This window comes from Aedes albopictus, chromosome 1 (assembly GCF_035046485.1).
Source record: "Aedes albopictus strain Foshan chromosome 1, AalbF5, whole genome shotgun sequence".
NCBI classification, from domain to species: domain Eukaryota; kingdom Metazoa; phylum Arthropoda; class Insecta; order Diptera; family Culicidae; genus Aedes; species Aedes albopictus.
In genome coordinates this window covers 260,200,638-260,213,486 of record NC_085136.1, presented here as the reverse complement: position 1 = coordinate 260,213,486, position 12,849 = coordinate 260,200,638, and the positions used below count along the sequence as shown (strand labels likewise).

The 12,849-nt window shown below is 40.0% G+C and overlaps 1 protein-coding gene across 9 annotated transcripts in view; it reads left to right on the top strand.

Annotated features, from left to right (window-relative positions):
• Positions 1 to 3,328: 3,328 nt before the first annotated feature.
• Positions 3,329 to 12,849, top strand: part of LOC115259828 (uncharacterized) — a 115,857-nt gene continuing 106,336 nt past the window's right edge. For 8 of the 9 annotated variants that reach the window (XR_009996495.1, XM_062846684.1, XM_062846692.1 and 5 more), the window contains exons 1-2: positions 3,329 to 3,539; positions 8,486 to 9,054. Coding sequence is in view for 7 of the 9 variants with exons in the window: in XM_062846684.1 (XP_062702668.1) it covers positions 8,608 to 9,054 (447 nt within the window). In the remaining 2 variants the exon portion in view is untranslated. The remainder of the gene's footprint in view (positions 3,540 to 8,485; positions 9,055 to 12,849) is intronic. The other variant, XM_062846690.1, reaches the window with a different exon arrangement.

Sequence of the window (12,849 nt, the reverse complement as noted above, 5' to 3'; positions counted from 1 at the left end):
TTAGATTAAGGCAGAGCCTGGAATTAGAATGATAGAATGTTGAACCACCTGGAGGCGATCCTCAGGTGTAACCTAGAGGCGATCCTCTGGTTATGACAAAATCCTAGAGGCGATCCTCAGGTGTAACCAAGAGGCGATCCTCTGGTTATAAAAATCCTAGAGGCGATCCTTAGGTACAATCAGAGGCGATCCTCTGGTTGTGAAAATCCTGAAGGCGATTCTCAGGTGTAACTTAGAGGCGATCCTCTGGTTATGACAAAATCCTAGAGGCGATCCTTAGGTGTAACCTAGAGACGATCCTCTGGTTATGACAAAATCCTAGAGGCGATCCTTAGGTGTGACCTAGAGGCGATCCTCTGGTTATGACAAAATCCTAGAGGCGATCCTCAGGTGTAACCAAGAGGCGATCCTCTTGTAAAAATTAAACCCTGGAGGCGATCCTCAGGTATAACTTGGAGGCGATCCTCAAGTTATATAGAAAAGTCTAGAGGCGATCTTCTGATATGAGCGGAACTCAGGCAACTCTTGCAGGGCGATGCTACAAAGACGAACCTCAGGAAAATTCTCAAAGGCTTGCTCAAAGATCAACCCTGAAATGGAATTGATAGCACACTATTGCTTGGCTTATAAACGATATTGAGAATTTCCCGGTAAAAGATCCAGGTTCCTTGTAATGTAGTTAATCAAAATAACTGTTATATATTTTAGAGTTCAAATATCATGAAGAAAAAAATGGAGCAATAAGTGAAAGCAATGAAGAGGCTTTAGCTATCAAGGCGCACGTGATTAGAAAATGATTTAAGAAATGGAGAAATAAAGCTTCGAAGCAACCAGGTGGAATTATAGTATCATCAAAAGAACTCTTTCTTAATTTCACTCTTATGTTCACAACAATAACTCACGTGCCTCTTCTTTCAGATCAAATATGATTTCCGCACCACGATGGCGTAGTGGATGATCAGCGTACTTGTCTGTGTTATATTGACGCCAACATCCTACCAGGGTTCATGACGGATATCTTATTTAGCGTTAGCATCGGATCTTGGGATATCATATTCAAGTGACTTGCATCACCATGCGTAGATTGGGTACAAAGGGATATACGAACTATTCCAGGACGTAGTAGGATCATTGCGAGTATAAAACAAGGGAGGGATGTAGGATCGTAGCAATTTGTTATTCAGAGTATGACGTTGCTCCTAAATAAATAACACTAGTTTACAGCATTTTTGAACTCGGTAAGCTGATGATCATTTTTGGTGTAGAATCATGCCCTGAGTTCGAAAACGCGAAAGAAAAAAATTACAGTAGGGCGGGAATTTTTTCGACTTTCCATACAAGGTTGATGATTTGAAATCGATTTTTGTTCTATTTTTAAGCAAAGTTGCTCACTTCAAACATCTCATTCTCCGTAATCAATGCTCCGATTGAGCTAAAAATTTTACTGTAACTTGCCTACATATGATATGTCAAATAAACGTCGAGAGAGAATTTTTAAGTTGTTTTTTTCTTATTGAAAAAAATATATTTCTTCAAAAAATTTTGTGAATTTCGCTAAAATTAAAGAAGATCGTCCCTAAAACTCGCCAATATCTTGAATTTCATCAATATGACGCCAAACCTGTATTCAGATGATCTAATGGTATTGTATTCAGCTTTTAATTTATGGAAAAAGATTTAAAATTGGTGTTTTGTTTTGTAATATATTTGAATTTTAGTAAATTACTTATTTTGAAAAATTGCAAAACTCAATATTGAGCTAAAACTCAAAAACTGTTCTACTTAAAATTTTTTGAAGGTCGGTTTCGAAATCAGCACTAAATTGTGCTCCAAAAATTTTGGTCGTTGACAGAAGTTCACGACTTTCGTTTTATTTTGTAAACTTGTGTAATCATTGTTATTCAAACCACCAACCAGTGTAGACACATCTCTACAATTCCTCACATATTTCCTCCAAGAATTCCTACAGGAATGCGTCCAGAAATTCCTCTAGGAATTCCTCAAGGAATTCCCTAAAGAAATTCTCCAGAATTTTTTTCAGGAATTCTTTAATTCCGTCAGAAAATTCTCCAGGGATTTCTCCTGCATTTCCTCCAACGATTCTTCCAGGAATTCATTCAAGGATTCCTCACAGTTTTTTTCCAAGAATTCCTACAGTAATTCGTTCAAATATTCCTCCAGGGATTCCTTTAGGAATTCTTCCAGGAATCCCTCCAGGAATTCATCCAGGGATTTCTTCAGGAATTCCTCCAGGGATTCCTACAGGAATTCCTCCAGCGATTCCTCCAGGGATTCCTTCATGAATTTCTCCATGGATTCCTTCAGGAATTCCTTTAGGGATTAATCCAGGGATTCGTACAGGGATTCATCCAGGATTTACTTCAGAAATTCCTCCAGGGATTCCCCCCAAAATTCCTCCAGGAATACCTCCAGGGATTCCTCCCTGAATTCCTCCAGGAATTCCTCCAGGGATTCCTCCAGGAATTCCTCAGGGTATCCTCCAGGACTTCCTCCAGGGATTCCTCCAGGAATTCCTCCAGGGATTTCTCCAGGAATTCCTCCAGGAATTCCTCCAGGGATTTCTCCAGGAATTCCTCCAGGGATTCCTCCAGGACTTCCTCCAGGGATTCCTCCGAGAATTCTTCTAGGGATTCCTCCAGGGATTCCTTCAGGAATTTCTCCAGGGATTCCTTCAGGAATTCCTTTAGGGATTCCTCCTGAGATTCGTTCAGGGATTTCTTCAGGAATTTCTCCAGGGATTCCTCCAGGAATTCATCCAGGATTTCATCCAGGGATTCCTCCAGGGATTCCTCCAGGAATTCTTCCAGGGATTCTACTAGTAATTCCTTCAGGAATTCTTCCAGGTATTTCTTTAGAAATTCCTCCAGGGATTCCTTCAGAAGTTTCTCCAAGGATTCCTTCAGGAATTGCTCCAGGATTTCCTTCAGGAACTCCTCCAAGAGTTCGTTCAGAAATCCGTCCAAGAATTTGTTCTGAAATTTCTCCAGGGATTCCTTCAGGAATTATTCCTCCAGGGATTTGTTTAGGAATTTGTTCAAGGATTCCTCCAGAAATTTCTCCAGGTATTCCTTTAGGAATTGTTCCTGGGGTTTCTTCAGGCATTTACCCAAGGATTTCTTCCTGGATTCCTTGTGCTTGGTAATCAACGGGAAGACGGCAACCCTCGTAACAGCGGTCTAGGACTGTACCAATAACAGCCAATAACGAATTTGTGCGACTCACTTGATGCACAGTGCTGAACGATGACAAACTGGATTGAAAAATATGAGCTTCATCTGTTTGTTATCGCAGTAACCCTTGACAGTTTTCCATTCCTGGAACGCAAATTGACATCCGGTCAAAAAAAAAAAAACAAAATCCAATCGAACTTTACGACCCCCTTCTGACCGCGACGCGAGTGCTTTTGCCATACATTCCAGTCTAATTTACAACAAATGCCATAAATACCGGTTATTGAAAAAAAGAATTTGCGGAACGCCCCGGTCGGTAGGTGATGGACCACCGGAACAGACACGCAAGTAGGTATTTATAAATATTCGTGGTTCGGACACATACAAACAGCACGTGAACTGACCCATCAATAATTCCTGACGTTTAATTAATCCGTCCCGACGTGGCGCGCTTCTGTTCGGGGATCGGGTGTTGTTTGTCGTTCGTTACTATTTGGTTTATGTTTATGGATTGGGAAAAACAAATGCGATAAAACAGGACGTAATCGGAAAGGGAACAGTCAGTGATTGCTTTCGTTCGATGCCGGCCGATGGTAATCGGGAAATTCCAATCCGGACGCGGCGTGACAATAAAGCCCACCAATCGATTGGCCTCATTTGCATATTTGTGTCCTCTTGCACATCTCACACCCCCGGATTGACACACGTGGGAGTAACTGGGCCAATTTGGTGGCTAAAATTTTCAAACTTGCTGTCCTGTCCTGGCAAACTTCATACTGCCTGCCTACTGTGTTTTTACATTCAGTTTTATAGAAAACTAGCTGTCCCGGCAAACGTCGTCTTGCCAAGCTGTGGTGGTTTGACAACTGTTGAGCTCATAACATCCCCGCACTCTAGATTGGTTTCATTTCGATCGTGTTGATTTCCTTCCCAGCTCTTGCAAAATCAGAACTTAATCATTTTCTTTACTTTTCTAGTTGATTTTCGTAACTTTTTCTACATATAAACACACCCACCACGAATACGAATCGAACCGTGCAAGAGCCATGCTGATAAGTTCATCCGTTCGTGAGTTTTGTTGCCTCAAAGGGACTTCAAACTCATTTTTATATATATAGACTAGCTGTCCCCGGCAAACTTTGTCTTGCCTACTGCGTTTTTTGACGTTTCAAGTCCCTAGCCAAGCCCAAGTCCCTGTTCAAACTGTATGAAGACCCGATTTTCAAAAACTCTCAATTTTGCCATGTTTTTTGCCTCATAAACCTTCCTTGGGTGAAAACTAACTGAACAAAACTTAGACGACCCAAATTGGACCATCCGGTCGCAAGTTATGCGCGGTCCCACGTATGCCACTGCATTTATATATATATAGATCTCACCTAAATCGTGACATACAAACACCATTCTATTTATATTTTTTAAATATAAATACATACTTCAATAAACGAAAGGTATTGATTTTTAGTCTATCTTATAATAGTACTTTTTGTTTTTCGGTTCTTTTTATCCAGGAATTTGACAGGAGGCTTGGCAGCACTGTATTCGAGTGGTCGCTGTTGATTTGGTCGCTGCAAGTTTTGTTAATTTTTGCTTGATATTTGCAATTATAATGTGAAAAAGTTGATGTGATACAGAGTTAAGTGCAAGAAGAGTGATTGGTTTATAAAATACTTCCGAAAAGTGGTAGCATTGTGATAGTTTTTAGGATTTTGTTTCGGGTGATTCGAATGCCTGAAGGCATAACCATTTTTTTTTCTCGAAAAATGGGTGCTGCATTAGTGTGCGAGATGTGCAGTCGGATTTGCTCACTATCATAGAATGGGAGAAAGTGTTGGAAGTGTAGTCGTATGTGCTTGCAAAGTTGCATTCGTTTCATTCCTTCGTGTGTATAAATATGTGTGAGTGCTAAACCTACCCAGTGCTGCACGACGGCCTACCCGCTACGCTGCAACTACTGATGGAAGAAATGGATCATTATGGAACAGCAGTGGCTAACAACAGGAAACCGGTGAGATTATTCCGATCATTGGCGTATGCCTCCATTAGTTTTATTAGTTTTCCCCAGGTTCTATTGAGTGTGAATGATGTGTAGGCATTCGTGATTGAATTTACTAAAGAATATACGATTGTGGTATGTAAGTGAGAATGAACGGTATGAAATTTGATTGGGGTGCTCTGCAGCCACCTTCCCAATGCCAATTCCATTGAGACTTTAGAATGCCTCCAGGGGCTTCTGCGCAATTGTTGCAAACCATATTTAACGCTAGGTTGAGAGAAACAGATGAGGTTTTGTCTCAACAGTGAGTTATATTTTTATCTAATCTGCGTTTGGGTGAAAACAAATCAGGTTGAGTACGTTGCTGTAAACACATACATAAAATGACACGGAAGCAAGTGAAGTTGCATGCGGGTATGCGGGTGTTCGCTCGATCGATGTTTGTGTGGAACCGTGTTATCCATATGGCGAAATGAGTTCATTTTCAGAAACGGCGCCGCTCGGTCGTCGGTTGTTGGATTCGTGTACTTTTGCATGTGGACCAATGAACTTATCCATCGATGAACCTGATTCGCTCGGTCCAATAGCTTTGGCACTGGAGCGGGGTGGATTCTAATCAGAATTGTAGAGTAATGATTGGGGATGGCCCTACTCTGGTGTCGAGGTTCTTCGGCCGAGCGAGTTAGGCTCATCCTTTTGTAAGTCCACGAGCACTTTGAATGTTTGGGTGGTGCCGTGTTACCAAGGTGGCTGCATCGTTTGGGCATCGGATTGATTAGTGAAATGGGTTCATGTTGGAATGCATCAAAACTGGAGTGAGTGTGCAATGCGACGAATATACTTATTAAAAAATACCTACATCTCAAGGCCAACGCGAGTGTAACACAGTCGTCGACGGTGTGAGAGAATGTGCTTGTTAGTGCCTGGGAATAGGTGAGTGTACGCACGCTTTGTGAATTTATCGGCGTTCCAGAGATGCCAAAAAGTATTTTAGCTTTATCATAGGCAATTCAGCGCGGGGCTGTATCCAAAGACATTTTGTTGTGTGGTTTCGACCGAGGGGGGGGAACTGAAGATCCTGACATTTTTGTATGGGTCGTTAAATTAGGCCGTACTTCCCATTCCCGATGAAGCGTTACATAGGTAATTATGGAAAGGCCGTGTTTCCATAAAGTATGTGTACACTGAACGGCGGCTTGCGGTGAAAATTACTATTCTGAGGGTCAATTTAAATGCACAACGCCACTAAATTTGTGCAGACTGAATTTCGTTTCAATTCAACAGAATTATGTTTTCAATTTTACCATGGACTCGATTTTCAATTTAAAAAAGTTTCTATTGGCAACCGGATTCGAACCAAGAACCTTGACATCACCAGGCTCGCACGCTACCACTCAGCTATCGAACCGGTTGATGTGAGAAGAAACAAAACGCACACAAAAAGCGTTGGTTGGTCGATGATCATGTTTTGCCATGGTAAATTTAAAAACATTTTTATGCTTGTCATTACTGCAAGCCGCCTTTCAGTGTATTAATGCTTTATCGTGAAGTTTGTCTGAATGTGTTGTTTATAGTCTGTCCCGTTTGAGTGCTGACCGTAGGGATTGGTTGACAATAATTAATTATTAATGCAGTTTTTCTTTTTGATCAAGCTGCAACTCCGAAAATTTGCGCCGGTCCCAAATATTCGCATGCGAAAACGAAATGAAAAGACGCTTGGATGTTTAGTTTTGTGTTCCTTACTGTGCCATCGAGTGTCGGAAAATAGTGTCGCACGATCGTATCGTCTTTCTTTGATCCATTGATTTTGTTTCATTTTGATTAAATTTTCCTGTATTTTTGTACAGTCCGCCACCTTACGATGCTGGCCACACTAATCTGATTCGTTCATAACTATGCGTCAGTATTTTTCCTAAATTTTTAGCGGAGTCTGCATTGAGATTGTTCCGTGCGCCGTCGTTTGGTAGAGTTGGAGGGAAAAAGTAGGTATCATATATTTATGAATTCGGCCGAGATACCAGTGAGCGGCATCATATGTTTGAACTGAGTTTGTGTTATGCGTTTTCGAGTGTGCGTTAGTATGGCAGCTAGAAAGTGGGAGATCGAGCGAGTGGTTTGAACGAGTGAACATGCGTTTGAGGTGCCATCTGGAGTGCTGCAGTCGATAGTGAACATAGAGAGTCTGCTGAATGAGATTGGTCGGTGGGTTTGTTCCTTGTTGTTTCTACTGTTTGTGGACACTGTTTAATTATTTAACAGATTCAACACTGATTATATCTTGCGTATGTTTTAATTCATGTATATGTGTTTCAGCATTCTTTCATCAAATTTGTAAAGTTCGTCGCCATGAGTGTCGACTTAGTTTGTAGGGTAGGGCGGGGCAAGATGAGCACCCTAAGGATCTTCTGTTGGTTCTCTGTGCAATTCCGCTAGCTCTGGTCAATCACGGAGTAGCAACTACGAAGTGTACGGTCACCAATGCTCATGCTCATGCTCATGCTCATTACTTATATCAATCTTTCAAGAATTTACGCGGCAAGCACTGTAACGTTCGTCACTTCAGGTGTCGGCCAAAATTCTCGCTATTCACATTTTTTTTTCAATGAAATTTCCCTATATTGTACAGTCCGCCACTTCAAGGTGCTGACCTCAATTTTTGTTTTACAATATGTTTCAGTATTTCTTCCCTTGAATTGTGCGGTCCGCCACTGATGGTGTCGGCACAGAGTTTTGTTTCAATGTATCGAGTCCATGGTTCAGAGGCAAGTAGCACTGCGTATTGGTTCACCAGTTCTCTAAATTGCGAGGTGACGCAAGATCTCTTTCGTTTCATAAGACATTCTCTAGATTCCTACTCAGAATTTTCAAGGACTCACCATTCTTCCTAACTGTGAGGTGACACAACTCTGTGTATATGTGTTTTGTGTTTGCTCACGGTTACATGCATTACATCGCTTACCAAAGCGAATCCTGATTTATGTAACTATTGATCCCGCCAACTAACAAAAACTCCTTCCCGTGACAACTGTGGAGGGTCCAGTAGTACATACAACCTCTAGTAGCAACGGTTGTCAAACTAACATTCCTTCCCTTCCCCGGTAGACCGTAAGGACGTGGCCGGCGCCGTTATTGACCCAAAAAAGTTTGAGCTCTCGGAACGTGTACGTTGAGGAAGGTGCGCTATCCCAAGCCCCATCTATTGGTTCTCTGTGCAATTCCGCTAGCTCTGGTCAATCACGGAGTAGCAACTACGAAGTGTACGGTCACCAATGCTCATGCTCATGCTCTTTTTATCCAGGAATTTGACACTGTTACTCCCACCTGCACCACACGGTTGCTGAAATTCTGCCTGTATGTAAATTATTGAGGGATTTATATTTACCCCCAAATGGAAAATCATTCCAACCGCCGTACATTGTGATGATGACCCCGATAAATTCCTCACCCGAACCCATTTCGAAGCGCAAAATTGATAATGAAATTGATGGTGACCATCATCGTGGCGTTGCAGTCGCAGATGGTGGCAGAGTCCAACCCTTGCAAATCTTGACGCTGATGATGCTGATGTTGACAGTTGCGTCACTTGCAAAAGCCATCGAAGACGACGACTCGACGACTCGAGCAGAAGAGCAACCTGGCCGGCCGAGGTTTTTCCGCTTTTCCCATCATCGGCAGCGCAGCAGCAGTGTTCAACCGAATGAGTTTTACCAACTCAGCATGAATGCAAGTCTTGAAGCATGTGGTGAAGAAGATAATGGCAGTGAGGTGGGAGTGACGAAGCGATCTGGAATCGATGGCAGCTGTCAGCACAAAATTGTGGCACGGATTTCGATTGAAACGGCGGCGGCAAGTGGACATCACAGTTGGGTAAGAATAAAATGCTCATATATTGCGCATTTAGTTCACCACTGGACAGCGCACTCAGTTTTCATAAGTGCGAAAACGTTAATAAAAGAGCGCGATTGAATAAAATCCAGTTGATGTCTTCGGTGCACTATTTCTTTGATTTATGCCGAAAGTGCTCTGAACACACCGAGTTGATTTGTTGCAATCGCGCACTTTTATTAACGTTTTCGCACTCTTGAAAACTCGTGACATAGTCCAGTGATGAACTAAATGCGCTATATGTATCTACCTGCATATTTGAATCATTTGCATTTACTGGAATTGGCTTCTTTAGCGGTGTTGAGATAGGGTAAGAAATCAAACTTTGAACTAGTCAAATTGTAATCTTAATTTGAACCATTTCAAAATTCAGAGGCGAATGAACCAGATGGTTTAAAACCTCTATAATAAAAAAAAAAAAAAAAAATTCATAATTCATTAAAACGAAGTACTTTTCAGGCAAATATTGTCCCGAAAAAGATGTTAAACAGCTTTCCGTAATATAACCTAATAACATGGACTTATTTAAGTGATTCTTACTTGGAGAATGTTATCTTAAGTTGAACCATTTGTAATCTAAATTTGAACTAGTAAACGGGGGTGAGCTTCTAGTGTTGGCGTGTAGATTGCGCTAGTGGTTGCTTTGTTTACTCTTGGGGGATGAAAAAAATCAAATTTAGTTTCCAAATTCCTAAAGAATTTCGAACATTCTGAGTTGAGATTCCACTGCCTAATGAAAAATAGGTATGAGTATTAGCAGATTCATGTGATTTTTCATTGTTTAGCATGGAATTGGCTGTTTTGTGAGTTGCTCGAGCTGCTGCCGCCAGTAGTTCAAATTAAGATTAAAATTGGTTCAAATTATGATTACGATGGTTCAAATTAAGATTAAAATCATTGTTGATGAAACATCAAATATTTCAATGAAATTCGGTGCAAATACAAACTTTTTTCCATTTAACAGAAAGCTTATACCCGTGGCTTTCATGTACATACGATTTTGCCGTAGTAAATTATTTCCATGTGGGAGAAAAAATCACTTAAAATTGGCACAGCTTCAGAAAGCCGCAATATGGTTCAAATTTTGATTACCTACCCTAATCTCATATTCTGAATCTACATGCCAAACTGAGCCAAAATCCAAATTTTCATGAATTTTGGAGCCCGGCAACCTATTTAAAAATCAATTTGAAGTTTGTATGAGAGCGGTTTGTCGAATCACCCCTCGTTGCATTTTGTACTGGGCGGAGCTGTTAAGCAGTTGCCCAGCTGTCAAAAGGTGATTTAATAAAATATCTTTGAAATTGATTTTAGGTATCATAATTAAGTTCTAAAAATCTGAAAAAAATCATAGTAACTCAGAAAAATATGCTCTTTCTTATAAAAACGAAAAATCAATACATTTTTCAAAATTTAAAAGCCCAATTGCGTTAATACCAACTCTTTTCGAAAAAAAAATCGAAAATTCAAAGTTTGTTTTTGGGATTAATCCCTCCCCCTGGATATTCAATCTTGACGCGATGGGAGGGCTTAACCCATTAGCATTTTAGCGCCTGTTCATAGGCGCCAGCTTGTGACGTAGTTGGGGGGGGGGCGAAGCTCTCCAAAATTGGACAAAATTCAACTTTTTTTAGCTCAATGCACTAGTTTTCACGTAAATATGCCTAAACTAGATGAACTGCGTAGAAATTTTACGAATTTGGTTGATTTTGAGAGTCCTCGCCCCCCCAACTACGTCACAAGTTGGCGCGTATGCGCCTGTTTATTCTCCACTGCGTGGACTTTGAGCTAGATATATCTGGTTTACGAGTTGATCGCAAGTGAAGGAATCGGCCGTAAGTGCTAATGGGAACCAAAGGAGTATCCGTAGTGCATTTATCACAAGTTATAATTCAGCTTTCATAGACCTAATCTTTGCATTCTTTAAATTTTCTCAAATTTAACAATAATTGTTGAATTTAACGTAACGCAAGAGTGGGTAGGGGAGGTCTCTGCATTACACTCATCATTCATCACTTGAATTCGAAAGTACACAGGACAGGGGACGCTAGGATAAGTTGACTTACAGCCTTTCAGATTAGGTTAGGTGAACAATTAAATTCATTACCATTAGAAAATAATGGAATGATTGAGTAAAAATTAAACTGTTGATATAAGAAATGAGTTTATATTTGCATTTCTTATTTTTATAGGTTTTGTAGGGATGAATATATAAAAGTTGACAAATAATCTTTATCATTTTTAGATCAACTGACTGAACTTTTTTGTTTTTATATCCTAGACGATATTATAACACTAACCAAAAAAAGCAGGAATTTAGTTACATGTTTCTTTAGGACTTGGAACGGTTGACAATGTAAAGGGTTACGGTGGATATAGGAATACTTCGGGTGAGATGGTGACAGATATGCAGAAGACGACTAGCGAAATTAATAATTCGACACATTATAGACTCTATTTTGACATATAGGGTTTGACTGATTTCATTACAACATCGAATGGAAGCTCAAAAAGTGTTATCTAACACTAATATGAAAGTTATTTGAGGATGATGCTGGTGATGTCAATGACCAACATCGGTTATTGACACTATTGGTAATCAGCTTGAAATAATTTTCAGAATGTATTATAAAATAACTTAGGATCTCTCTCTCTCTCTCTTCATGGCGTAACGTCCTCACTGGGACAAAGCCTGCTTCTCAGCTTAGTGTTCTATGAGCACTTCCACAGTTATTAACTGAGAGCTTCCGCTGCCAATGACCATTTTGCATGTGTATATCGTGTGGCAGGCACGAAGATACTCTATGCCCAAGGAAGTCAAGGAAATTCTTAGGATATTATTTGATTGTTATTTGGTGAAGTTGTCAGAAAAACTAGTTGCCCATATCGGCTAAAACGCTAGCTCTGGTAGCTGTCTCCGAATAATTTTCAGTAATATCAAATCTTTAAAAACTAGCTATTACATATTTTTTGGTCTTCTTTGTAATATTTCTCAGGAATAGAACTTTGAAGGCGTTCTCTCTGAATGTTGTCCAGTGACCACGGAGATTTTTGATTATTGAAATATTGTTCAACTATCAATTCATCTTTGGAGCTTCCATTCGGTCAAAACGATAGTGCGATGGGAATAGTTGAAACACAGTATTTTTCAAAACTACTACGACCCAATACTAATTACTACACACATTGCTCAAGTTGACGACATCGTCTAGTCCATCGTGAGTATTGGTCCTAGTAGGGGGAAAGTTGGGAAAGGGTCCAGGCTTTGCTATTAGCTGTCCTGCAGCTCCACCTGGTCACTCTACAAAAAAAAGGTCCAACTTTCATTAATAAACTATGAATTAAATCTTCTAATCAAATGCCCTGGGCAATGGCACAACATTGTGATCAGCTTGATTGCTGAAAGGTCTCGGGGTCTAAATGCTTTGAAGCGTTTATTCAACTATGTCTAGATCCTATGTTTGTTTTGGCTATTGTTCTAGCGAACACAAAATGCTGTAATAAATGTCATTGTTAAACGATTATTTTGATGTCTATCTATCTATATCTCTATCTATCTATATTTTTCTATCTATATATATAAAAACCCGACTAGGCGATCATAACAAAATTATATCATAATATGTTATTATGTTACACAGATTTTTTCTAACATAGGCAGTTATAATTTAGATGCAGGATGTTGTTAAAATAACAAAAATTCTAACTGAAAATCATAAGGGTTCTAACAAAAGTGTATCAGAGTTTGTTACAAATACATCAAAAATATATCAAGCC